This window comes from Petaurus breviceps, unplaced genomic scaffold (assembly GCF_028583685.1).
Source record: "Petaurus breviceps papuanus isolate PSGF00001 unplaced genomic scaffold, PetGlider_PUasm1.0 90065, whole genome shotgun sequence".
Classification (NCBI taxonomy): domain Eukaryota; kingdom Metazoa; phylum Chordata; class Mammalia; order Diprotodontia; family Petauridae; genus Petaurus; species Petaurus breviceps.
In genome coordinates, this window is record NW_027187174.1 from 113,457 (window position 1) to 140,091 (window position 26,635).

General features: G+C 42.2%; 1 protein-coding gene across 2 annotated transcripts; it reads right to left on the reverse strand.

Annotated features, from left to right (window-relative positions):
• Positions 1-1,378: 1,378 nt before the first annotated feature.
• LOC138176670 (guanylate-binding protein 3-like) lies at positions 1,379-21,294 on the reverse strand. Of its 2 annotated transcripts, XM_069107478.1 has the most exons (11): positions 21,176-21,294; positions 18,077-18,272; positions 14,948-15,075; positions 14,714-14,823; positions 13,252-13,448; positions 11,637-11,882; positions 9,710-9,990; positions 8,729-8,941; positions 8,096-8,198; positions 6,304-6,497; positions 1,379-3,602 (listed from the first exon to the last, which is right to left on the reverse strand). In XM_069107478.1, the coding sequence occupies exons 2-11, from the start codon at positions 18,264-18,266 to the stop codon at positions 3,384-3,386; spliced, it is 1,881 nt and encodes a 626-aa protein (XP_068963579.1). In that variant the 5' UTR covers positions 18,267-18,272; positions 21,176-21,294; the 3' UTR covers positions 1,379-3,383. The 2 variants fall into 2 exon arrangements, with proteins under 2 accessions (XP_068963579.1, XP_068963580.1); XM_069107479.1 differs by lacking the exon at positions 21,176-21,294 and having other exon boundaries at positions 18,077-18,289.
• Between the last annotated feature and the right edge of the window lie 5,341 nt (positions 21,295-26,635).

Here is a 26,635-nt window from a genome sequence, read left to right on the forward strand (position 1 = left end):
TCTCTCTCTCTCTGTCTCTCTGTCTCTCTGTCTCTCTCTCTCTCTCTGTCTCTCTCTCCCTCCTTCTATCTTCCTCTCTCTCCCTCTCCCTTCCTCCCTCCCCATTGGATAGGGACTGGGACTAAGGTTTAATTAGTACAAGGATCATCTTTATGAGGAAGTTCCCCTTAGAAATATGGGTCAGCCTCTTCTCTGTCATTTAAAGTCATAGAAAGTCATCTAGGACACTGAGGAAGTTAAATGACTTGTTCAGTTGTTACATGAACAGTATGGGTTAGGACTTGAACTCAGGTCTTCTTGGCTTGAAAGCAAGCCCTCTATAATCCATGATATCATGCATGACCACACCTTTATTTCTTCAAATACACATGGGAACTTGTTCATATTTTATGCTTCTTACATGTTTGGTATGTAAAAAATGTGGGGGCTCTATATCTGATTTATATAAAGACACAGTTCACAATATTTCATAAAGGTATTTTATTTTGAAAAGGAGAAAAATGAAATAGAGACCTTCGATTACAAAACCATTATGCTGAAAGACGTAGTGAAGGAAATGAGGATGGTTTATCTTGGAAGAGAGAAGCCTAAATGGGGACATAATAGTTGTTTCCAATTCCCTATCACGTGGAAAGGTATTTAGATGGTCTCTTCCTGGACTCAGGAAGGTTAAATTGGAAGTGGTTCTCAGATTGCATGGTGAGACTCTCCAGGGATCCAGAGAATTCACTGGGACATCATGCAATGTTTGAATTTCCAAGGGAAACAATAGCTATTCAACAGCTGTCTGATACCAGGCTAACCAATGCCTAGAGACAGCTCACAGTTTTAGCATTAGATCACGCAACATTCCTTTCATAGACATTTTGGAATGTTTGAGATGAGTCTGTTCACTCATGCTTTTGGCCAGGAGAGTAAGTTCTGCTTTACATCATCATGTCTTGGTGAAGCTGGGGTTTTGGCAGTTGTTGAGTTAAAAAGGAAGCAATGAGCAAAAAATCACCTTGGAACAGGAAATGGGGTTGGGTATAGCATCCAGTGGGATTCGAAGTTTGAGAAGTTGAGCTATACCCACCAGCCACACATATACAATTAGTAATTATGGGTATTAAAGAATGAAATGTGGGCAGCTCTATGGCTGAGTTGTCAGGGCATAGAGCCTAGAGGGAAGAAGGCTTGAGTTCAGTATAGCCTCAGACAGCTAGTAGCTGTGTGACCCTCAGCCTAGTCACTTAGCCTTTTTTTGTCGCAATTTCATCAACTATCAAAAGACCTGGAGAAAAGAATGACAAACTACTTCAATATCTTTGCCAAGAAAACCAAAAATGGGGTCACAAAGAAGCAGACATGATTGAAAATTACTAAACAACAAAAATAATGCAATTAAAAAATTCTTTTTATTTGTATGTGTAAATTTTTCAAATGTCTATTAAGTTGTTAGGACATAAATACTTGTTACAGTATTTAATAAACAGGATTGTTAAGTATGTCTTTTGCCCCAGGGGTGTGTTATAAAAAAACAACAACACTGCAACACTAAGGGTACTGTGAGCCCAGAAAGTTTGGGAACCTCTGAGTTAGAAGCTACAGAGTCATCCTCAGGATGGTCATAAAGTGTATATAACTACACGCACTTCTTCATTTATTAGTTAAGAGAGAGCTATCTTTGCTTGTAGGCTGTAATGGCACAATTTACAAAGTCACTTTATAGAACAAAGAAACACAATATGTTGTGCGCCTTCTGGACAATGGTAGATAGGGAATTCTGGTACTCCTAACTGATACCTACTCAAAAGAAAAGTGATTTAGAACTGGAAGGGACACAAGAGATCATCTAGCTCAGCCTGATTATTTTACAGAGGAGGAAACTGAGGCTGGGGAAGCTTAAGTGACCTTATGCAAGGTCACATAGGCAGTAAAGGCATTTGAGCTCAGGTCTTCTGACTACAAACTGAAAACACTTTCTATTGCTCATACATGAATATTTCTACTTCAAAGTATAATTGGAGGTTCTGAAATCAGGAGCTCTTCCACTTGGACTTCTTAAAATCTTAAGAAGCAAGGACAAATTTATGTGTTGTCTCTAAAGAGAGGTCCAGGGATTGTTCTTCAGGATTGTCAGAACACATTTGGAGACAAAAGCCTCAGTGTAAGTCCCATCTTCTGTGTGATCCTCACAAAAAGCCTGTGAAGTAGAAGCTATTATTACCCCTATTTTATGTATGGGGAAGCTGAGATTCAAAGTTGTAATGGGAATGGGAATTTGAAGATCTTCCCAGCACCTTGGTAGCCTTAAGTGAATTTGAGGACCTTCCTTGATTTGAAAATATACTCTGCCCCCAATAGGCTGAATGTGGTCACATGAAGCCTGTGGTAGGATGCTTGTTTTTCAGGAAAACCCACACCTTGTTATTTTGTAATTGGGCAATGGGTCACAAGGGTTGTGTTGCTCTCTGACCCTGGAGAAGGCTATATATACCCTGATGTGAGGTTTTGCTTTAGGGTTCACTTTGGGAAGAGCTGTGTGATTTGGCCAGATGAGACTCTGGGTAGCCATTGCACTGGGTAGCCAAAGCCCTGCTTTGAAAACCCAGATGTTGGTGCTTCTTTCTCTGGCAATAAACTAGGTATGCAATAGTTAGTTGGAAGCCCTATCTATTGGTCTATTTTTCTGCCTGTATTTTTTGTGTGCTTGTAACTTCTTTTGGTATTTTCTCAGAAGTTCAGGGAGCTGATTTTTTCTCCTGAACTAAGTAAATGATATATGTTTGATTAAAGTAAGATTGTTAAGCCCTTTTGAGTTGCTTTCCTTTAGAAAAGCAGATTAAAGAACCTGTGCTAGTAGCCATCCTGGGTATGCTAGCTTGGGTGCTTGCTGCTACAAGAGTTTTGGTTACTTACTTAGGGTCCTGTAGTTTCTAAGTGTTTGATGTCAAATTTGAACTCAGGTCTTCCTGACCTCAAATCCTGCACCACTCATTGAACCACCCAGAAGTCACATGTAAAATAAGGCAGTTAGATTCTGTGACTGTCCATAGTCCTTCTAGCTCTAAATCCTCTGAGCCATCAAAAGGAAGGGAGGAACTCAAGCTTTCTGCCTTCCAGACCATTTGCTTTAAAGAAAAGATACCTTTCATTTACTGGAATGAAGAGTCATCTCACTAGCACTGTATTCTCTTTGTGTGGATTTTCTCCCATGTCCTTTATATTATAACGTGAGCACCAGCTTTACTTTTTAACATCTGATAAAATTAGAAGCAGGAAACGCACACATACATACATATTCACACTCACGTACAGGGAGATCTCAGCACCATTTTCTTTTTTAGGTGGGACAACTATATTCTCTAACTTCTTTTAAGAAACTGGAGCCCATTCAATTATTACAGAAGGTGGCTCGCTGCCTTTATCCCCAAACCAACGACTTTTCCCGCACCAGGTAACATGAACATCAATGCAGTACCAACAGTATCTAAAATTGGGGACAACCAAGAGGACTTTTCACTTTCAGCAGTCTCAATCTTTTCTTGTAGATCCTCTATCTGTCTCTTCATCTCTTCAGCATTTTCACAAAACCCTTCTTCCATCAGCTTCTTTTGTTCCTAAGACAAGGCAAAAGCACATCAACATTGCACATTGGTTAGTTTCCATTCCACCAAGAACCAGGTACCTCTATGCATTCCTCCTGAATAAGGTGTGAGCCCTAAGTAGATTAGAAGAGGGGGAAAAAGGTAGAGGGGATTTCTCCTCGAAGGACATTCCTGGGCAGTGAGAAAAACTATCTAGAGGTTGGGCCTTCTCTGCAATGATTCTGTGTTACTTTCCCACTGTTAGATACAAGAAGCTATACTTCAGGGCTAATGCTGAAATCTTAACAGCTGAGCACAAGACCAGAAGGGTTGGACCCATGGTCTGAAGTGGGGGAGGGGGAGCTAGGAGGTTGGTTCAGTGCTGGACTTGGAGTCAGGAAGACCTGAGTTTGAATCCTGCCTCTGACCCTCACTGGCTGTGACTGGAGTCATGTTCCTGATAATAGCACCTAAATCCCCAGATTGTTGTGAGGATCAAAATGAGAGAATATTTGCTTTGTAAACCTTAAAGTGATATGTACAATGCTAGCTATCATCGTTAGCAATATTGTCAATTCATAACTGAGTGGCCCAGATGTCCACATGTTTAAAAAAGGGCATACAATACTATATAGAGTGACTCAGGATGGGCTCAAGTCAACTTCAGAGTGGCCTGGCCCTTTGATCAACACTGAAACAACTGTGAATCATTATCTACCATCTGTTACTAGCCTGGGCTGGCCTTGGCCACATTCCATGAGTTTAGGCAGGACTACTCTATCCCATGGCCCGTGAGTAGGGGCTTCTTGATAATGGTCCTAAGGGGTCCAGGTCAGGCACTGGATATGCTCTTGCCCCAGGAGCCAGCAGTTGTGGGCTCAGGTAGGAGGTTACAATTGATCCAGTCTGAGATACTTGGCATCGTCCTAGCAGCCCCAGACCGCAGGGGACCCTGGAATTAACGCCCGCTGTCCATGGTTCTTGGGATTACAGATGCCTCCTCAGACATCTGGGATGTTTTTAGGGTCTTTGTTGAGGACAGAGAGCCTTTATGTGCCTTCAGGGGTTCAGGCAGTAGCAGGTGGAGGGGAGACAGATCCAACCCAGTTCCCTTTGAGGTTTCCCTCTGTGTGCTATGGTGTTAGAAGTACTAATCACAAGACTTGAAAGGTTCATGGCACTTTGTGGTTGTTAAGCCTTTTTTTTAAAAACAGTTATTATGGAAGCTTTTTGCTACCACAATTATATACAAAAGGCCACACATGAGGCTAGTGCAGAACACAATGTTCTTGTACCCTGTGCTTGCATTTTCTCCTGTGTCTTTCTTGGCCCCTTCTCATTTGTAGGAGGCAGCTGACCTTGTTGAGAGTCTTTGTGTCAGGAAGACTTGGATTCAAGTCCTGCCTCTGATACATCCTGGCTCTGTGACCCAGGACAAGTCATTGAACTTCCTCAGTGCTCCTGGGAATTCTCTGGGACAATTCCTACAGGGTGGTGCTGACCGTGGAGGAAATCTCACTGTAGTTACTTCCTTCAAGGAGGTCACAGAGCTAGCTCACTCTCTTACATTTGCAGGAAAGAGTCAAGGACTTGGGCATCAACACCCTGGGGAGCCTTGAACTTAGCCCCTCTGCAGTTTTCAGAAAGGATGCTCCTTAGTAGATGCTATCTGTGACAAGTTTAGCAATGGAAGTCAAGCCAGGGCATTCTGGTCTCATGATAGAGAATCCTCGTAGAGATAATGCCTGAGATGGCTGGCCAGGAAATAGAACTGAAAAGTAGCCTTAAGCCTGAATGGAAAAGTTACTTGGGGTGACCCTGGATCTCTGTTTCAAAGAGCTTGGTCCTGGGTTCTGGAATCTCCTTCTGGAGAGAAAAACCCCATTCCACTTGAGCCTGAGAAATTAATGGATTTCTTATGGTGGAAAAATCACTGAAGGACGTTCTCTAGACTGATACTTGTATGTTAGGTTATCAGTCTTGTATAAAAGGGATTCAGCAGAAAACCTCTTGGCATTAGGTCTTTGCAACTAATTGTGTCTTCCGGGTCACTAAAAAAAAACACAGACTTTGGTAGATGCTTGTGAACTTTGAATCTCATAGGGTGAGGAGCTATAGAATAAATTGAACTTGGAATAGCCTTTCCTGGGCTGCTCATTTTGAGAGCTGGAGTGCTCTATGAGTGACACAACAGTCATTGGATCTGTACAAGAATTTTGTGCACTTAGTGAAGCTGATGCGATTAACCCTGTATTACAGGACAGAAAATTGTGGACTAAGAGGAGGTGAGGGAGGAGGAAGAGGAGGAAGAAGAGGAGGAGGAGGTGGAGGAAGAAGAAAAGGAGGAGGTGGAGGAGGAGGAGGGGGAGGAAGAGAAGGGGTAGGAGGAGATGGAGGAGCAGGAGAAGGATGAGGAGGAGGGGGAGGGTGAAGATGAGAATGGAGAGGGGGAGAATGAAGAGGGGGGGGGGGATGGGGAGGAGAAGGTGGAGGAGGAGGAGGTAGAGGAAGAAGAGGTAGAGCAGGAGGAGGAGCAGGAGGAGGAGGTGGAGGAGGCAGAAAAGGAAATGGCTCAAACCTAAATCTTCTGATGAAAAGTCCAGAGTCCTTTGCTCTCCACCATGCTAAATCACATGAAGATAAATTTGCCTTCCCTGTCCATCTACCCCTCCCTTTCCTGCCATGGTGGTGATGTTGCTTCCTAAGCACAGACACTGCCCCAGTCTCCATGTACCTTTAGCTTATGATCCAGAATATTTTCCTGTTCTCTTAGGATCTGGATCCTTTCTTCCTCCATCTTCTCTTTCAGTTGTTTCATGTTTTCTTCATAGCTTCTCTGCTGAGCTTCCATTTTCTGCTGCACTTCCATTTGTTGCTGTTCCAACAACTTCTTCTCCTTCTCTGCTGCTTCTCTTTTCACCTGTTCAACTGTTTGATGGAATAGAAAGCATCAGAAGATTAAATGAGGTGAGGCCAGTTTTCTTCTCTTGTCAGTTAGTCAACAAGCATTTATCAAGTGTTTCCTAGGGACCAGGCACTTGAGAGATCAAAAAAAAAAAGGAGGCTAAAACAGTGCCTGTCCTCAAGGAGTCAATATTATAAGGGAAGAAACAGAATCCATGTAATTATTCAGATGCAAGATATATAGAGAGTTAATGGGAGGCAATATGAATGAGGAAGAACACATTAAAAGCAGGAGGGTCAAGGAAAGACCTTTTGAAGAAGGTAGATTTTAGCAGAGGTTGGAGGTAGGGGGCAGAGTGTTAATGGCATAGGGGTATCTGAAAAACCTGGAGGTCAGCGATGGCTTGTTGTGTCTGGGGAGCTGCAAGAAATCAGTATGGCTGAAACAGCATGCTTGGAGGGCAGTAAGGTATAAGAAACAGTAAAGGCAAGAAAGGGCCAATTTATGAACGGCTCTTAATGTTCAATGGGAGACTTTATATGTGATCCTGGAAGTAATAGGGAGTAATTGGACATTGAGGAAATTAAGGGGATCAGGAGAACAAGTGCATGATTGTGGGAACTGTGTGAACCTCACTGACCCAATCGTGTACTCCAATTCTGGAGCTGCTCAGTTCCATTTCTACTCAATTACAGATCTAGTCCAAATTCTGTCTTGTGAAAAAACTTTATTCAGTCATGGAAATAATAGTATTATCTGAACCTGGCCCTACATGACTGCAAAGATGGACCACTTCCACTTGATGTTTAGAGATCTTTAACTAAGAACCTAGATTATGCTGACCAGAAACCCAGTGAGATCCTGCAGACTGATGCAAGGAATTTTCTCACTATTGTGCATAACAAGTTACCCATACTTTTCATCTGCAAAATTCCCCCTTACTGATCAATTAGCTATTATTTCCATATTGTTTGATTATATACAGACACTTGGGGAGGAGTGGGACAGCTCCTTTTCTGGTTTCTGGGAATTTCATCTATTCACTCCCTCCCTCTCATCTTGGAATACCCACAATCTTTCCTCTAGTTGGAAACCTGATTACGTAATGCTATGTTGTTTCCTTTTATTTAATTGGTCTTATATGATTAATTATTTTTAATGTATAAAAGTCTGTTGCTTTGTATTTGGGGTCCAGTGCCACGCATTTCTTAATAAATCTATTTGCTCAGAAGACTGACCTTTGTTTCCTTAGTCATTTCATCTTTCACCTGCCACAAGGTCATTGAGCAGGAGGGTGGCATGTGCATTTTCTCCTGAGCTCAAAACCAAAACTGACTGTGAAAAATGGACTGGAAATTTTAAAATTTCTCTTTGCTTCATTAGAACTAGAGCGGCAGAGCTGAGAATGTTTGGGGGAGCAGCACTTTATGACCTGACAGATTTTACAGTCATGATCACAGTTGCTATTACAAATCTATCAGGGACTGGAATAGTAGAAAAGAAGGATTCCTAAATATTTCAGGAAAATCTTCATGTCACACTAAGGCCCTTAGGTATAATTTTGTTCCAAGCCCACCAAATCCCCTCCCTGACTAGATAATCAGCCCCCAGCTCCCTGTACCTTCCAAGACCTTCTCTTGTTCAGTGAGAGCTTGATCTGTCTGCAGGATGGATTCTTCTGTCATTGCCAGTGACTGTAGAAACCTTTGGAGGACCTCATCTGCCTGGACAGACACATTAGACATGATTTCCCTCAGACCACCTCAGATACTGAGAAGGGCAAACCTTCTGTGGAAGGGGTAGTATCTGTATTGGCTAGAATACTTTTTTTACTTAAAAAGTATTTAAAACATTTTTGGGGACACAATTGACTCAGGAAACTAAACACAAAGGCCACGGATGTGACTGCTTGTCAGTGTGTACCAAAAGGCCAGGCCAAAAGGAGGTACAGCTATGAGCATCCCATTTCATTCCAAGCTTGAACCTGAGGCACTGGGTCAGCCTGCATCAGTTCTGGCCTATCATGGCCCTCATACGGCCTAGCTTCCTAAATTCCACAGCACATTCTCTAGGCAGGAAGGAGAGATTTCTGTCAAGCACTTCCAGGTGAGATGTGAACTAAAAAGCCAACAGTGTCTGGACATTTACCTCTTGGGTGGTTATTGGTTGGAGAAATTCAGTGCTCAAACACCCAAGGGATCAATGGAGCCCTCCTTGCAGTGTCACCACTATTGGCCTCCAGGTCATTGCTCACCTTTACTCCTTTCTTGGGAACTTGATGGTAATTGTTCTTTATTTTTTCTCTCTCTTTCCTGTAGAGCTGGTAACCCCCTGGCACAGAGAAGGTGCCTTGAGAAATGGCTTCCTTCAGGGTCTGTGAGAGGTACTCAAGCTTTGTTTGACACTTTTTGGTTGACTCTTCCTCATTTTGGTGTATGAAATCATCTTTCTTGGATTCTAAGATTTGCTGCCAGTGAGAAGGAGAGAAAGACGATCAGGGAAAAGGACACAACATAACAGTAATGATAATGACAAATAATGATTGATATGATGCCTCAAACTGTTGAGAGAAGTTCTACCTGCATTTTTTTTTTCTGGAAAGATGTATAATGTGGCAGAATAAAACTGACAATTCTGACCTCAGAACTGAGAGGGCTCCAGTTTTAAATCTGTTCCTCTCCATCTAGGTCACCATGGACAAGTCAACTATCCTCTTTGGGGACCAAAGTCCTCACTCTCCCAATGACCCTCCATGTGCCTATCAGTCCTGAAAGCCTTTAATAATTCCTCTCCCTTTGGTGTGGGCCAAGTGAGCGCTACCAGGCTAAGTCAGACTGAGCAGACATTTGTACTAGCAGGAGATACTCCTAGAAGGAGTCCAGGGTGCTGGGAGTGGGAAGGTGTGGAGAGAGGAGTGAATGTGTGAGCTCGAGAAGAAGTGCAGGGTGCTCTGAGGAAGCCATGATGCCATCTATTCAGCAAACATGTGAGAGGGTGGTATTTTGTCTTCTAAGAAGCAACTGGTTTAAGTGTGTTACCAGGAGGGAGCATCTTTTCATGGCAAGGGAGATTTAGGCCTTCATGCCTCTTGATCTCTAGAGAGATCAGGCTCTTCTCTTATGAGCTGGGGATCCAGGCCTGAAAGTCAAAACAATTGGAAAGAGACTGACCAGTCTCTAGGTTTCACTCAGAAAAGAGAGGTAAGTGAGAAGTACAAATAACTGAGAGGACATACCACCAGTTCCTTCTGGAACTTCTGTGTGTCATCCTTGAATGAATGCTTCATGAAAACTGAGATGGCTTTTTTCTCACAGTCTGTGTGTAGTTTTAGCAGATCCTGGAGGGTTTCTGTGGGGAAGTCCACCTTTAGGACCATCTGCTCTACATAATGCTGGGTAGCTTTTTGCACAGCAGCTGAGTTCTCAGTCTCAGCCAATGCCAGCACTGCATTCTCCAGACAGGGAATGTCTCCACTAGAGATTGTCTTCACATAGGTCTCCAGCAGCTTTCCCAACCCTAATAGACAAGATCAAATGGAAGATGAGGCAAAGAGAAGTTTCATTCAGTTTGATCTGTGTTAATTATCTGGTAGAACCCATGTCTGGCCAATGATCTCTTTGACAGTATTATGAGCAATTATTACTAATCACAACTAGATAATTTTTTTTTTGCTTTTTTCTTTTTTGGAGGGCAATTGGGATTAAGTGGCTTGCCCAAGGTCACATGGCTAGTTTTTATGTTAAGTTTCTGAGGCTGGTTTTGAACCCAGGTCTTCCTGACTCCAGGGCTAGTGTTCTATTCACTGTGCCACCTAGCCACCCCATTATTAGATAATTTTGACTCAGGGAGATCGTGATGACTCAAGACAACCTCTTATACTTTTGAACAATTTAAATGGTTAGAAAGTTGCAATGATTTTTCACACCTAAATATACCTCTTGGCTAATTCTTCCTATTTCTACTCATTTTGAACTGTGGGACCAAGGAGAGTCAATCTATGCATTCTTTCATGGGCTCATTCTTATGTGAACTTCTGTCCTTTCACTCATTCTATTTGACTTGTTCTGGCAACATTTGAACCTGTCTATATCTTTCCTAAATTGTTACATTGTCTAACTGGAGCCAAATAAAGCCAGAGAAATAATTAATTCCCCTAGTTTCAACAATGAAGTCTTGAATAATTTTACTTTTGAGATAACTGACTCATATTAAACTTGTAATCCAAGAAATTCTCCAGATCTTTTCCCCAAAGAACTATTGTCTATCCCGATCTCTCCTAACCTCTGCTTAGGTAGATTTTTGTACCCAAAAGGAGAACTTTGCATTTATTCTTATAAGATTCCATTATTCATTTAGAGTCATTGATTTAGCCTGCCAGGATAACATTGCATATCATTTCTTTCATTCAGTGTATTAGTTGTTCTGAAGCCCACGCCATCTGCACCTTGGATCATCATTCCATTTGCATCTTCTATAACTTTCCCAGTGTTATTGAAAAAGTTCTAAAATCCTGAAGCAGGGTCTTATAGACTTCCCTTCATTTTGACTTCAAGTTATTAAGGTCTATTTTGGGGGTCTGGTCATATGTTCTGAATCTACCTAACAGTGTGATCATCTATGTTATATCTCTATCTTGTTCCTAATCATAGTATGATACATTATTTAATATTCTCTTGAAATCTAACTATGCTAATTTTTATTCCTCTGATCTATATCAATTCAGTTACAGTGTCAAACAAGGCAATTTGCTTAATATTCTGGATTTTCATGACCATGGATTCCTTTTCTGTGCTCACAAACCATCCTCTACATCTCTACATTCTCTGTGCTCTACAGTTTTGTCAGAAATAGAAGTCAAAGTCACTGGTTTATACTTTATTAACTTCACTTGCTTCCCCTTAGGAAAATTAAGGCAATTTCCTCTCTCTACTCCTCTAACACCTCTATATTGGATATTTAGTCTCCATCAAAGATCACTGACATTGTCTCAGAGTACACGTTTCTAGGGATTTGTAAACTGAAACCTGGGGAAACACAGATAAAGAAGCCAATGCTTATAGGAAGATTAATATAAAAAGTTTCCAATATCTGTACACATACAAAGAAATAAGAAACACAAATCCAATCCCAATCAAGTATGCAGTGGGGCAAAGGAAACTTACGATTCCCATTGACCACAATGCCCCCACTAAGGGTCTTGGGTTTTGCATTGGAAAAGATGTAAGAGCAGAAGTTGTCTGCCTGATCCTTGAATGCAGGCTCCAGTTCGCTTTCATGGACATCTTCAAGATGGGATAAGAACGACTTAAGATTTGTTGGACGGTCAAATGTAAAACACTTTCGTTTTGGAAAGAATTTTCTGATGCACTCTCGTGGAAGGTTGGCCATTGCAACTTTGGGGTTCTTGCCTGAGAGACAGGAAAGCAGAAATCATGGTAAGGTACAGGCCTAGGAGAAGGGGTTGATGAAGGCACCCAAACTGGGAATTGCTTTATTGAAGGTTTCCTGTATCCAGGACTCTTCTCATGTTTCTTCTTCTTGGAACCATGGCTCTCTGCAGGTTTCTGGTTTGACAGTGCCTCCTCTAGAGGCCCTTGCTGATCCCTGCAATTCTTTAGTCTTTTCTACTACCCTTGGCCCTCACATTCGTTCTGCACATGTCTTTTATCCACTTATTTTCTGCATGTATTCCCACATTAATGTAATCTTTTTGAGGGGAGTTATTATTTTTTGTGCCTTTATGCCTAGCACCTAGCATAATCCCTCAAGTAGAGGAGATTTTTAATTAATGCTTTTTGATGGAAATAGAAGGAATTCATTGTCAGAAATTATTTCAAGACATGTTCAGTGACATTAATATCACTACCTATATACTATTAGGGATTTAGAGGCCTACAATGAAAAATGGGATGTGATAAGAGGTTTGTACAATTAGATATATAACCCATTTGAAATTTATTAGAAAGAGTCAGAGCTGAATGGGAACATCTGATGGTCAGTCAGAAGTCTTTAGGTCAAGCAAGATATATCTGAGAGAGATATAGCCAATCTTGCTCTAGAATTCTCCAGGGGAGAAACCCTCTGTCCTTATTAACTAATGGATATATAGATAGGATATTTTTAGAAATGTTGGATTCCAAACTCTTCATTTTACAGATAAGGAAACTGAGACTTGAAGACATTAAATGACTTACCCAGAGTCACATAGGCAGTAAGCAGTCAGAGCTGAAATTTGCACCCAGGGCCTCAGACTACAAATGCCCATTTCCTTTTTGTTGTACAACATAGCCTGTTAAGTACATGCCTGTCTCTTATTATCAAAAAGGTCTTTGCCATTAGAAGAGAGGAAGAATTCCTCATTCTGTGCCCTGGACTGAATGAAATAACCGTTAAATAAAGTCATTCCCTTTCAGTTAAATTCCATGCTCACCAACCAACTGCAGGGCATGGAGAAACATATCTCTCCTTTTGTAAATATATAAGATACAAACCCATCACAGAAGTTGGCAAAAGTGAGTTATTTCAGCACCTACTCCCCCTTGGGAAAGGTCACTAGATTATGGGAAGCCTGAACTATAAAAAAAGATCAACTGACCCTGAATAAAGCCATGAAAACAATGATAACTTTGAGTTTCCCTTTCTCCAGTTCATGAAATTCAGAAGAATAACCCCAAGAATAAACAGCTAAGCCCCAAAGAAAAGGAAAAACAGTTGTGTCATTCCCCCTGTAGTGCCCAGGGCCATCCATGCCCCCAATCTTGATTCCTAATAAAATACCTTTACTGAGTTTCAAGGCATTTTCCAAGTACTCATCTGGGGTGATAGCATGGCCATCTAGCTCAAGCTCCAGGGTGAAATCTCGCACAGTCCACACAAAGTCTGGGAAGAAGCCCACAAATTCTGCTGAATCTTCTTCTCCAACAGCATTAGGTGAGGACTTGACCTTGATTAGCTCTGTCAGCTCTGTCACATATCTAAGATCATGGATAAGGAAAAGGAAATGCCCAGCAGCCTCATCAGTTCCCAGTTCTACTTGAGGGATCTTCCCTTCCATTCATTGAGTCTTATAAGTTTTCTCCCCTACCTTCCCTTCTGTACTCATGAGATTTCAATCATGGATGCAAATAGAGAAAGGAAGAGCTTTTCAATGGAGTCCCTGATCAGCTTGATGAATTCTTCAATCAATTGGGGGAGACTTCTGTTCTTATTGTGGTTCCTGATTGCTATAATATTAGAACAGAAGCACTGGAATGAAACCAGCATTGATTAAGTGCTTACTAAGTATCAGGCATTGTTCTAAGTGCTGGGTACACAAGTAAAGTAAATATACAGCATGAATAGAGCTCTGGAATTGAAATCAGGAAGACTCATCTTCATGAGTTCAAATCTGGCATTAGACTCTTACTAGCTGTGTGACCCTGGGCAAGTCACTTAATCTTGCTTCCTTCAGATTCCTCATCTACAAAATGGGCTGGAGAAGAAAATGGCAAAACCACTCCAGTATTTCTCCCAGGAAAACCCCAAATCAGGTCAGAAAGATTCAGATATGACTGAACAACTGAACAAGAAAATATGTTCCCTGCTCTCAAGGAAATTACATTCTAACGCGGGAGATAATATGTAAACAATTGTGAACACTATACACACATATATACATTTTTATACATATACATTTATGGATACATCTGTGTATGTATATCAATGTTGATAGCGATATAAATACATAGTGTAAAGGTCAGGTAATCCATGAGGGAAGGCAGTAGTATAGGGATACTGTTAGAAAAGACAGGATGAGATAGAATGAAGGGAACATGCTAGGCATTTGCTCTGGCCAGGCAGGGGTGAAGGATGAGATGTAGAGGAAGACAAATAAGTGATGTGAGATGAGGAAGAGTGGAGAAGAAGGGGCTTGGCAGTGATAAGGCAGAGGGAAAGATGGAATGATCGAGACATTTCAGAGTTCTTGAACATGGAAGAGGAATACTTTGTATGATGACAAGCTCAATCAAGGTCCACCCAAGGCTTCATTTGACGACCTGGTGCCAGGCTGTCATGTGAGGATAAGCCAGTATGGTTTGAGGACATTGACCCCAAAAGGTTAGGCAGTTAGTACAATGTATTTCTGGGCAGAGTAATTCATGATGACAGCTCCTAAAGTGTGGGGAGCTTGTCATCTGTCCTGCTCAAAGAGCAACTGCTTTGAGCATGTCCTGGATGTTCTGAAGTACAGAAAGGATACTGCATCTGCTCCAAAGCCTGGTGGTTAATGGTGTTCATGCTGTTGTAGACAAAAGTACTGCTGAGCAGGATGGCCAAGGCGAAGATCCAGGAGTCATTCTTGGAGTCACCCTGCAAAATATATTATGTCAACAGGCCTGCCTCTCTGTGAGAGCAAGAGGTCATTCATTCCTTCTTAGATCAGGCAGAGCCAGGGAGGGGAATTGAGTGAGCAGAATGTCCCTGATTAATTTACCTTTTCCACGTCTCCAAGGCCCTCAGTATCAAGCAGAACTAAGGTGTGATCAAGATACCTGGGGTGAGGGACACACCACATCCAGATGCCCTTTGTGTGAGACTGCACAGTGGAGCCAAGGGAGAAGCCTGCAAGGGAAGGGTGAGACGTGAGGCCCAGTGGGGGCAGGAAGCCCAGAGGCTGCAGCAGCCAAACTCCTGGGTCCTAAAGGGAAAAGATGGGAAGCTCCCCACTGGGGAAAGAATAAGAATGAGGATCACAACTAGCATTTATCTATCACATTTTGTGAGTGTCCTCTCCTGCTTTCTTCACAGTAATGCTGGGAACTAGGTGTCTCTTTTATCTGCATTTCACAGAGAAGGAAACTGAGGCTGGGGAAGGTAAATGACTAGACCTGGGTCACACAGACAGTGAGCAGCAGAGGCAGCATTCACATTCAGGTCTTCCTGGTTCCCAGTCCCACGTTATCCAACATCAGCAGCTAAGGACAGAGGGATGCATATATTCAGTTCTCCCAGAGCACTGTGAGATTAGTCTGATGGGGTAAGATTTATGGTAAAGGTGGAAAACAAGATCAGTGAGAGCTTCAGCTGTGCCTGGAGACATCACCTTTCTCCCCACTATCAGCCACACCCAAGGCTGCAAAAAGTTTAGACCAACCCCAGACACCTGAGCTTAGAGAAGGAGGAGCAGCCCAGAGGAGAGCATCATGGGAATGTTGGCAGAGAGCAAGGAAGGGCACAGGAGAGCTGTGGGACCCTGGGCAAGTCACTGAACCTCTGAGCCCCTTCCCCACCCAGCCCCCAGGAAACTTTCTAAGACCTGAAGTGACAGAGGAGGAGCTGATGTACATGAGAATCCAAAGTCTCTACTCAGCAAGAGCCACAGGCCTGTTACACACACACACACACACACACACACACACACACACACACACCACAGAACTGAGACGATTTCCTTAAATGCCTGCAGTGTACTAGTCTCTATGATAACCACTTTACAGATACCTCATTTCATCCTCACAACAACCCTACAGCATAAATGCTCTTGTTATATCCACTTTACAATTGAGGAAACTGAGGAAAACCAAGATCAAGTGACTTGCCCAGAATCACTCTGCTAGTCAATGTCTATGTCCAGAACTGGACTTAGGTTTAGCTCAAGGTCCAGCACTCTGCACTTTGAGGGCTTGGCCAGAACACTCAGAAACCACAAGTCTGCAGAAAGGTGCTACTTCTCTTTGACTCCTTCATAACCCCAAATGCTTTCCTCTTGAGGAAAATTTGCTTTATGGTATTTAATTTTTGGTAGGTAGTGGTTTGTTGGTATTTATTTTATTGTTTTAAAATATTGTTGTTATTTGAGACTCTATTTTCTGTACATGTTGGGTGGCCAAGTTTACCTTGACTTTTACCAGTAGCAAAGCAGGGGAGAGTCTAGAGGAACCTTGTACAAAGATTTGTTAGATTTGACTGTGAGCACCAGAGGTACCCGGGTATGGTTGGTTTGAACCCTGCAAAGGATGGTGGTGTGGGCCTGCCTACTCAGTGGGTAGAGGTACCACAAGCATGAGCCATTTTAGAGGGTTGTGAGGTACTAGAAGAGTTTCCTAAAACTGAGGCATTTTGTAATGTTTCAGGAGTAAATGATGGGGTGGGGGCGATTATAGTCCTAGGACCACCTCCACCACTTGCTGACCTCCTACTACATTTGGGCAAGGATGCCCAGGAGGCCTGTGAACATCAGCATGCCCCAGACCATTAGCTCTCCTAGCAGTCTAGCCCACACATCCTAAATCCAGTAACAACTCTCTCCCTGTAGACAAGAGGCCCTTCATCCTTATTTCTGCTAACAAAATTGCTCACCAGCTGCCGCTCACAGAACTGGAAATCCAGCCTCAGGGAATTTGTTAAGCAGAAGTCAGGCTATGCCAGAAGTATCAAATCACCACCTCCTTCTTGATCACCATTGCCCATAAGACCTTGGTAGGGATAGCTCACATCTCTTCTCCCCAAACCCCTAGGTAGGAACAGGAGCACCCTCGACCTCTAACCCTGAAGGTAAATGTGCTGATGTTGTTTAGGGATTACTTTGCATATAGTAACCAATTAAGTCAATTATAAATACATTTCAGAACACAAGTCACAATGTGGTATCATGCAGAAAGAATTGACTCTAGAATAACAGGATATGGGTTCAAATCTTGCCTCTGTTATTTCCTACCTGTGTGACACTGGGCAGATCACTCTGCCTCTCTGGGGCTCAGTTTCCTCAGTTGTAAAAAGAGGGGGCTGAATTAAATGTCCCCTATTGTCCCTTGCGATTCTCAGTTGATGATCCTTTGAGAACAATCCTTATGATGTAAATGTTTCACTCTTGGGATCTGCCTGCTCTGATCAGTCACAGGACTCAGTGACAACCACATTCTCAGACCAACATAATGTAGAGCAGAGGCCATAATCCTCAGCCAACTCAGGCTAGCAGTAAGTAAGATAGACAGCCATTAGGAGACAGGCAACCAGGGGACAGCACCCAGGGCAACTTCTCAGTTTTTAAAGAAATGCAAGCACTTTTAATGCTAGAGCATTCAAGTCTCCATATCATGAGAATATTTATTCTGGGGCAATTTAATTCACAAGTATTACAGTGTGAGATCTAAGCCTTTAATGGACACTCCATCCCTTGACTCAGTCTCTCCTGACTGTTATGCTCCCCCCCTCCTCATCTCTGCCTTTTGGCTTCCCTGTTTTCCTTCAATTCTCAGCTAACCTTAACTGAGAAATTTCTCTTGATCCCTTTAATACTAGTGTGTTTCCTCTAATGATTATTTCCAATGTATCTTTCAAAGGTCTCATTTGTACACAGTTGTTTGAATGTTGTCTTCTTCATTGGGCTGTGAGCTCTTTGAGTGCAGGGATTGAATTTTCCTTTCTTTGTATCCTCAGCACTAAGAGTTTATAGCACATAGTAGGCACTTAATAAATGTTTGTTGACTGACTCAAAGGCAACAGAAAACCAGGTGCCAATTTTTAAACTTTCATTAGGTCTCACACATGCCTTATAGCAACACTAACCCTGTGGCATAATATCCTCTAAAATTAGACTCCTGTAGGCCAGGACTCCACTTACCTGCATTCTTTCCTGCCAGCCTGTTCATCAGGTAGGATTTTCCAGTACGGTACAGGCCAACAATAGCTACCACCATCACTGGGTCGGTAATGGAAGTAAGAATCTGCAGGGCTTGCTGGTTTACCATCAGCTCTCCATTCTTGTTTTCTACCAGACATATGGGGGCCTCCATAGGCACTGCTGATTCCATGGTCACCTGTAAATGCAGAAGAGCCCCTTAGATAGAAATCAAGATGCAAAATTCATACAATCCTCAATTAATACTACCTAGGTGAGTCAGATATTGGTAACAGCAAAAGAGAAAAATGCTCTGCACTTATGATTTTTATTTTTAGGAAGATAAAATGATTATGATAATAATGGCAATGATAATAATCACTTTTATGTAGTACCTTAAGAGTTACAAAGCACTTTACAAATATTATCTTATCCTTATAAGTCTGGAAGGTAAGTACAATTGTTATCCACATTCTTATATATGAGGAAACGGAGGCAGTTGCCAGGGCTTAAACACAGGTCTTCCTGGCCCAGCACTCTGTCTACTGTACCACTGAATTTCCTTGACCAGATGTCCTATCACTTCATTCTTGATCCCTTGGGCTGTCACATAGGAAAAGTATTCCCAATCTTTAAAAGTCCCACCCTGGAAATTTCTACCTAGTACATTAATCATGTCCCTTTGTATTATGTTGGTCCAGGTCCACAGTGGCCATGGTCATGCTTTGTTTGGTGTGAGGGAGGGATAATATGGAACAGTATCTGGGGCAAATACTTTGAGATAAATAGTTTTTTTTAAACTAGTGCCTGGTGCCAGTCCCTTCTCAGTGTTGCCTGAACAACTTTGGGGTGATTTCTGTCCCTCCTTACTTCCCCTACCCCACCCTGAGATTTCTGATGACTGCTTTAATTCTTATTTTCTGACTTGTTTTCTTCTCTCAATTTGTGAACACTAAGGAACTCTTTCATTTGACTGTTTCATGGCATTGGTTTTTTTTTGCTTTTTGGAGGGCAATTGGGGTTAAGTGACTTGCCCAAGGTCACAAGGCTAGTTTTTGTGTTAAGTGTCTGAGGCCAGATTTGAATTCAGGACTTCCTGACTCCAAGGGCCAGTGCTCTATTCACTGTGCCACCTAACTGCCCTCATTGGCATCATGGCAGAGCAGATAAAGAGTTGGTTTGGGAGTCAAAAAGACATTGATTAAATACTGTCTCTGATGCAACCTGAATTTATGACCCTAGGCAAGTCACTTAACCTTCCAGTGGCCCAAGGATCTTTCTAACATTGTAAATTGCAGAACAGTTGTAGGCCTACACTGGTTGAGGAAGTTTCATCCCTAGGAGATTATTACCCCAATGAAGCCTTAGGTCCTTACAACCGCCCCAAAAAAGACAATCAAAATTATCATTGGTGGAAGTCACCCACTTTCTCCATAGGGAACAAAGATGCCAAAATTCTAACCTCATTAAAGAAATACAGAACCAGCCCCTCAGTAGCTGCCCTGACAATGACTGATTCTCTGGCCACCCTCAGTCCCTGAAGGTGAAGGCTCTGGGGTAATACAACCAGACCCCAGGCCCTGAGCCCCAGTTGAACACAACCCAATGGAACTAATTGAACTTTTCATTCCTTTCTGAGAGTCAGGAAATGAGGCCAGGAGTGGAGACAGTCACCCTCTCTGCCTCCCAGGGATCCTTTCTCCCTGGTTTGTAGATGTTTTCTCTAGGTGTAGATAGCCTGGGGATCTTTACTCCTGGAGAGATTGTGCAGCCTGGGCCAAGGCAGCCTTCAGTGTGCCAAACCTGGAGGGCAGGCGCCCCCCTGTATCAGCCCTGACCTCATAAGACATAATGCCTATTAGAATATGTGGAGCAGTGCAAGGAGATTTTCCCTGTTTCTCTTGGATTTGAAAAAGCCAGCATTTGGTTATTCTGGATCAGAAAAGGACAAGTAAATGTGACAAGATATGCCATCCTCCACCATGGGACTTGTTGAGGCCATATGACCGGTTGGCTATAGGGCTGGCCCTGGAATCAGGAGGAGCCGGGCTCCCATCCTGTCAGCCACCTCCTAGCTGGGTCACCATGGACTGAATGTCTCTGTACCTCAGGTTCCTCATCTGTGCAATGGGCACAATGGCAAAGTGCCTACTTCACTGGGTTGTTGTGTGGCTTAAATGAGATACTTTCCCTAAAGCACTTAGTGAGCCTTACAGGGTAATTCAGACGCTAGCTAGCATTACTCCTCTTTGTGCTTTTCCTGGGTCTTTTAAGATTCAGCTCGAACTGCTCCTAATGAATTAGCTCAATCTACTCTGTCTCACACTATCTTGTGGTGGTGATGAGCACTGTCTGGCAATAGATGATCCACTGGAGAAGGAAATTGCAAACCAGTCTAGTATCTTTGTCAAGAAAACACTAACAGACAACTGGTCTATGGGGTCATGAAGAGGTGGACACTAATGACTGACTCAGCAATAAGAACTCTTGCTCAATCAGTCATTCCCCCATGTAGAATCCGACCTTTGTCAGAGCCAAATCCTGGCAGTCCTCCTGCCTTCTCCTAGAGCCTGCTGACCAGCAGTCAGCCCACAGAGCCTAAGGAGACCCAGAGCAAGGGCTGTCCCTGCTGCCCATTCCCCAGGCTCCACCCAAGAAGATGCAGGATCATCCAGCATGGGGGGTAAAGAGGGTGTGTTGTGCACCCTCTGCACTTGTCTCTAAACTGACAAGTACAGCCCCCCCCTGAGAATTCTGGGAACTCACACTGCCCTGCTACTGAGCAGTATAAGTCCAGGCTGATGTAGATTCAGGGACCTTTGTAAACTTTATATATTCTGCCTTCCCTCAGCAAGAACAAATGCCCCTGCCACTGAGACTGCCTAAGTGATAGTCACCTAAGTGACAGGCCTTACATGCTTGAAATCCAATTCCAGAGTGGTTTCCCCTCCCCTTCCCCTAGGCTGAGAATCATCAATTCTACATCTGTAGGAGACCCCAAGAAATCACGTTGTCCCATCACTTGCCTGTATGCACATATCATTTCATGTCCACTTTTACAAATGAGAAAAGATACAATGAAAATATGGAAATAAGCTATACCTGTTTCACGAGGCTTTAAGCCAAATTGTTCACAAATACTCTGACAAATTTCCTCCTTCTCTCAGCTCTTCCCGCATTTGCTTTTCCTTGTTCTCTCCTCTCTTCTTTCTGTTGCTTTTCAAAATGCTTCTATTATTTATACTAATAAGGAAAGAGTAGGAGGGACAAAAGAAATTGAAACCAAAAGAAACTCTTGTTACTTCTAACTCCCTAATTTTAGAATGGGAGACTAAGGCAGATATGTGGGTTTAGTGTTTGAAAAATGAGGCAAGCACCTAATTATTCCTCAGATGTGAGGGGTTTACAGGGAAGGATCATCTAACGCCAATTCCCAAAAAAGCCTACATGTCCTTTGTGCCTACCAGGATAAACAGAGAACCCAAGGTTTCACAGTGCCAATTCTTCAAGTAGATCACCCAGGTCACTCCAGAAGATCAATAGAGTGTTCCTGGCTCTTGGTATTAAATAAATTTTGACATATCAAAACTTCTTTTCTCTGGCATTTAATCTAATGTCATTTGTAACAGACTAAGGGTAGCTAGGTGGGATAGTGGACAAAGTGCTAGACCTGGAGTCAGGAACACTCATCTATCTGAGTACAAATCTGGCCTCAGACACTTACTAGCTGTGAGACCCTGGGCAGGTCACTTCACCCTGTTTGCCTCAGTTTCCTCATCTGTAAAATGAGCTGGAAAAAGAAATGGCAAACCTCTCTAGTATCTTTGCTAAGAAAATCCCAGATAGTGTCACAAAGAATCAGACATGACTTAAACAACTGAAAATGAAATAACAATGGCAATACCAGATGAAGTCAATGGACCAAGATTTCTCACCTGAGAGGATCGTGGAGACCAGACAGTGACAAGGAAAATGTCAGTTTTGGATAGAACCTTGGGCAATTGAGCATTTCAGGGATCTCTGAAGGGTTGCTCAGGAGAACCTAATATACCTGAAGGAATATTACCTTCTTTTTGTTGGTGAACTTTCCCTTGGATTCTCAGCCTCTCTCTTCAGACCCTCTCATTGAGGGTTGAGGCCATCTCTGAGGTCTGGTTAGCTGCAAATCCATTTACATGTGGTTATTATATGCAGTGGTTATTTCAGCTGGGCATAATTTGACTAGCTCAAATTATAGGTCTTCCCCCTGGCCCTAGGTGAGAGGTGGCAGAGACTCTGCAGCTACTGTGGTGTGGCTGCCTCCAGAGCTCCTGGTCTGCAGATCGTAGGGGGACCAAACAACCATTCAGAGGGTAATTTGAGCATTGGAATCCTTCTTTGTTCTGTCAGTTAGACAGTTATTTGGGATTTCTTAATCACTTACTATATGCCAGACACCCATAAAGTCTTCTGTGTAGATTTGAACAGTCAGAGAAAGAGAAATGCAGCAGAGCTGAGACAGATCTGGTTTAGACCAACAACTTACACCTTACTCTACAATAAGCTAAGTATGGACATAGAGAAGGAGAAAAATGGAAATGAATAATAGCATGTACCTTTCATAGCCATGTCTATAGAGAAAATTCTTACCCAGTGAAGGGATGCAGTGATCACAAAGGGTGATACAAATAATGTGATTGCCTGAAACAGAAAAGCTTTTCCACATGAAAAACTAATCAATACAATTAGTATAAGTGAAGCTGTTCATTAGGGGAGAAATCCTTCATTCACATATCTCAGATAAAGACATTCTATCCAAGATATATAGGGATTTAACACAAATACTTAAAACCAAGAGCCATTCCCCAATAGATAAGTAGACAAAATTTGTGAATATACTGTTATTTTAAAAAAAATCAGCATACATTTTAAAATATTTTTGCTTCTTTATTCAGCCTCTCCTTCAATCTCCCCATCCAGCAAGAAGGCAAACAATATGATCAATTACACATATGTATTACATAAAACATATTTCTATATTGGGTAGCTAGAAGAACTCAGTTCAAATCTTGCTTCAGATAGTAGCTATGTGATCCTGAACAAGTCATTTAACACTATTTGCCTCAGTTTCCTTGTTTGCAAAATGAGCATGAGAAGGAAATGGCAAAATATTCCAGTATCTTTGCCAAGAAACACTAAATGGGGGGTGGAGCCAAGATGGTATAGTAAAAACATGAAGTCTGCTGGGCTCCAGCTCCAACCACCTCCAATACCTGTAAAATATGACTCTAAAGTAATTTTAGAGCTACAGAACCCACAAAATGACAGAGAGAATCAAATCTCCCACTGAAGGCAACCTGGCAGGCTGGCAGGAAGGGTCTAACACACAGAGCTGGAAGCCGGGCTCAGTTCCCGGTGAGCTGTGTGGTTCTGGCCCTGGGGTGGCCCTGACCAGAGGCACAGAGAGGCCAGAGCCTACTTCAGGAGAGTGAATCACCAGCAGCTGAGGCAGTTTCCAGACTTCTCAACCCATAAATGCTAAAGAAAAAGTAAATGGTCAGTGGGGAACTCTGCTGATCCAGGGTGAGGGAAGAGCATGGTCTGACCCTGGCCCCAGGGTGAGAGGTGGCAGAGACACTGCAGCTACTGTGGTGTGGCTGCCTCCAGAGCTCCTGGTCTGCAGATCATAGGGGGACCAAACAACCATTCAGAGGGTAATTGCTCTTGCTTTGACCTGCTTGGATCTGGATTGGGGTTTTAGGGGGTGGTCCTGGGGTGTGTGGCAGTGTGCCAGAGCTTGGGGTATCAATAGAGAGGGCACCCTCCTCACAGCTCTGAGAACATCTGTAAAAACCCCAGCAATTTGGGACACAGCTTTCTCCACTCTGGAAGCAGTTCTACTTTGGCAAAGAGCTCAAAAGTCATGTAATTGGCTGTCAAGATTAGCAACGAGAAGAAGCACAATCAGACCATAGAATCCCTTTTGGGGGACAAAAAGGATCAAAATATGGAACCAGAAGAAGATAACAAAGTCAAAACTCCTGCATCAAAAGCTTACAAGAAAAATATGACATGCTTACAGGCCATGGAGGAGCTCGAGAAATATGTTGAAAATCAAGTCAGAGAAGTGGAGGAAAAATTGGGGAGAGAAATGAGACTGATGCAAGAAAATTATGAAAAGCAAGTCAATAGAGCTGAACAGAAAATTTGAATAGGGTAAATTATCTCATATAAAAGGGGCAAGAGAAGACTGTTACCATGAAGGAGAAGAACAGCAAGGCAAAAAGCAATGGATTAACCTTGCTCTCATTGAATTTGACTTATGGAAGGAATAACGTAAACATTAAATTGGGTATATTAACCCTACAGGAAATTAGGGGGGGAAGGGAATAAATGGAGGGATGATAGAATGGAGGGCAGACTTGGGAGAGGGTAGTTGAAAGCAAACACTTTTGAAAAGGGACAGGATCAAAGTAGAAAATAGAATAACTGGTGGGTGAGATTGGATGGGGGGAAATATAGGTAGTCTTTCACAATATAACTACTATGGAAACATTTTGTGTAACTACACATGTACAACATATATTGAATTGCTTATTTTCCCAGTGAGGGTGGGTGAGGAGGGAAGAAGGGAAAGTATCTGGAAATCAAAATTTTAAAAACAAATGTGAAAAAAATTGTTTTTACATGCAAATTAGAAATAAGATATGCAGGCACTGGGGCATACAAATCCATCTTGCCCTACTAGAAAGTTGGGGGAGGATGGGGAAGATATAAGAGAGAGAAGATTGGGGGAAGGTGTAATCAGTAGTCTTGCTATCTAGGAGTGGGGGTAGGGGGAAAATGCGGAGAAAATTTGTAATTCAAAATCTTGTGGAAATGAATGTTGAAAACTAAAAATAAATAAATAAAAGATTAATTTTTCAAAAAAGAATTTACCAAGGATAACTTCTCTGATATTCTAAAATTAGAGGGTAATATAGAAACTGAAAGAATTCACTGATCACCTCCTGAAATAGATCCCAAAATAAAAACTCCCAGAAATATTATGGCCAATTTCCAGAGAAAATACTGCAAATAGTCAGAAAGAAACAACTCAAATATTGTGGAGTCACAGTCAGGATTACACAGGATTCTACTTTAAAGGATAAGAAAGCTTGGAGTATGACATTACTGAAGGCAAAGGAGTCAGGATTACAACTACTAATCACTTACCCAGTGAAACTGAGCATAATCCTTCAGGGGGAAAATGTACATTTAATAGAAGACTTTTAAGTATTCCTGATGAAAAAACCAGAGCTGAAAAGAAATTTGATTTTTTTTAGTGGTGATAATAGGTGGATTTTATGCTGCATTTTAATGTTTACAAAGCATTTTGGTACATTATCTTGTTTGATCTTTATGACAACCTTGTAACATAGGTACTAAAGATAATACAATTCCAATTTGAATAATAACAGTGGTGTGAAAACCTTTGAAATCCTATTAAGACTCACTGAGTGTCTACTTTTCAAAACCATCTCATGGAAGAAGTATTTTGTCTTGCAGTGTTAAGATTTGTGGAATGTTATTAAAATAATCACTAATGAATTATAGAGCATTTAGAGGTTCACAAAACATTTATGTATGTTTTCTCATTTGATACTTAATCATTGTAAGAGGGTTACTTTTAACATGCTGGTCTTCTCAGTAAGGATCATTTGTCTCTTCTCCTCAGTGTACTGAGCCACAGAAGTGTAATAGTAATGTAATTTAAAGATCCCCCTGTATTGGCTTGGTTTTTGGATTGATTGTGTTAAAACCCAGAGCTTGTGAATCCCACTTGTGGGGTGGACTTGTTGATGTGAAAAGAGAGTGCTAAGAGAAAGGCAGAAGAACTTTTTGGAAGCAGCATCTTGGAGGCAGAGAGAGACAGAGAGGATTGCTGAGGGCCAGGACTTTTGAGAGCTGCCACCCAGAGCTGCCAAGGACTGAGGAGACATGGCTGTTATGCTGGTACTTTGTCTGTCTGTTTTGATGTTGTTTTGCCAGATTTGTTGACTGGTGAAAGACAGTCCTGTTGTTGCAGAGGTTCTGGAACCTTGCTGTTGGTTCAGAAGCCCTGAAGAAGGATTTTCTTGTTGTATGTTTACAGAAATCCTGGAAGAGGGTTTTGCTAATGTTTTTAGGGGTCCTAGGACTGTTCTGCAAACAGAGAATGAATTAATGAAGACACTAGCAATGTATCATGTGGCCTTGCTAAGCTTTGTCTCCCCAGGAACAAAGATTGCTGAGAACTTGCCTCGGGTCAAGATGAAGAAAAGACCTCTCTTTGGGTATTAAATGCTGTGCTTAAGCTTGTTGTAACTCTGGGGTAGATTCAATTGTGATCTAAGGGTGGGGAACTTTTGATTTTTTTTATGCTCTGTGATTGAACAAATGAATGTACTTTACTTATGATTGGAAACTAATCTCCATTTGAGAAGAGGGGCTTTGTGATGGACTAAATGAATGTACAGCCTAGGGGTGGAGTAGTATTTAGAAGAGGGACTTTGTGATTGATTAAATGAATGTAATGTCCAGGGGTGGGGTGGTACTTGATTG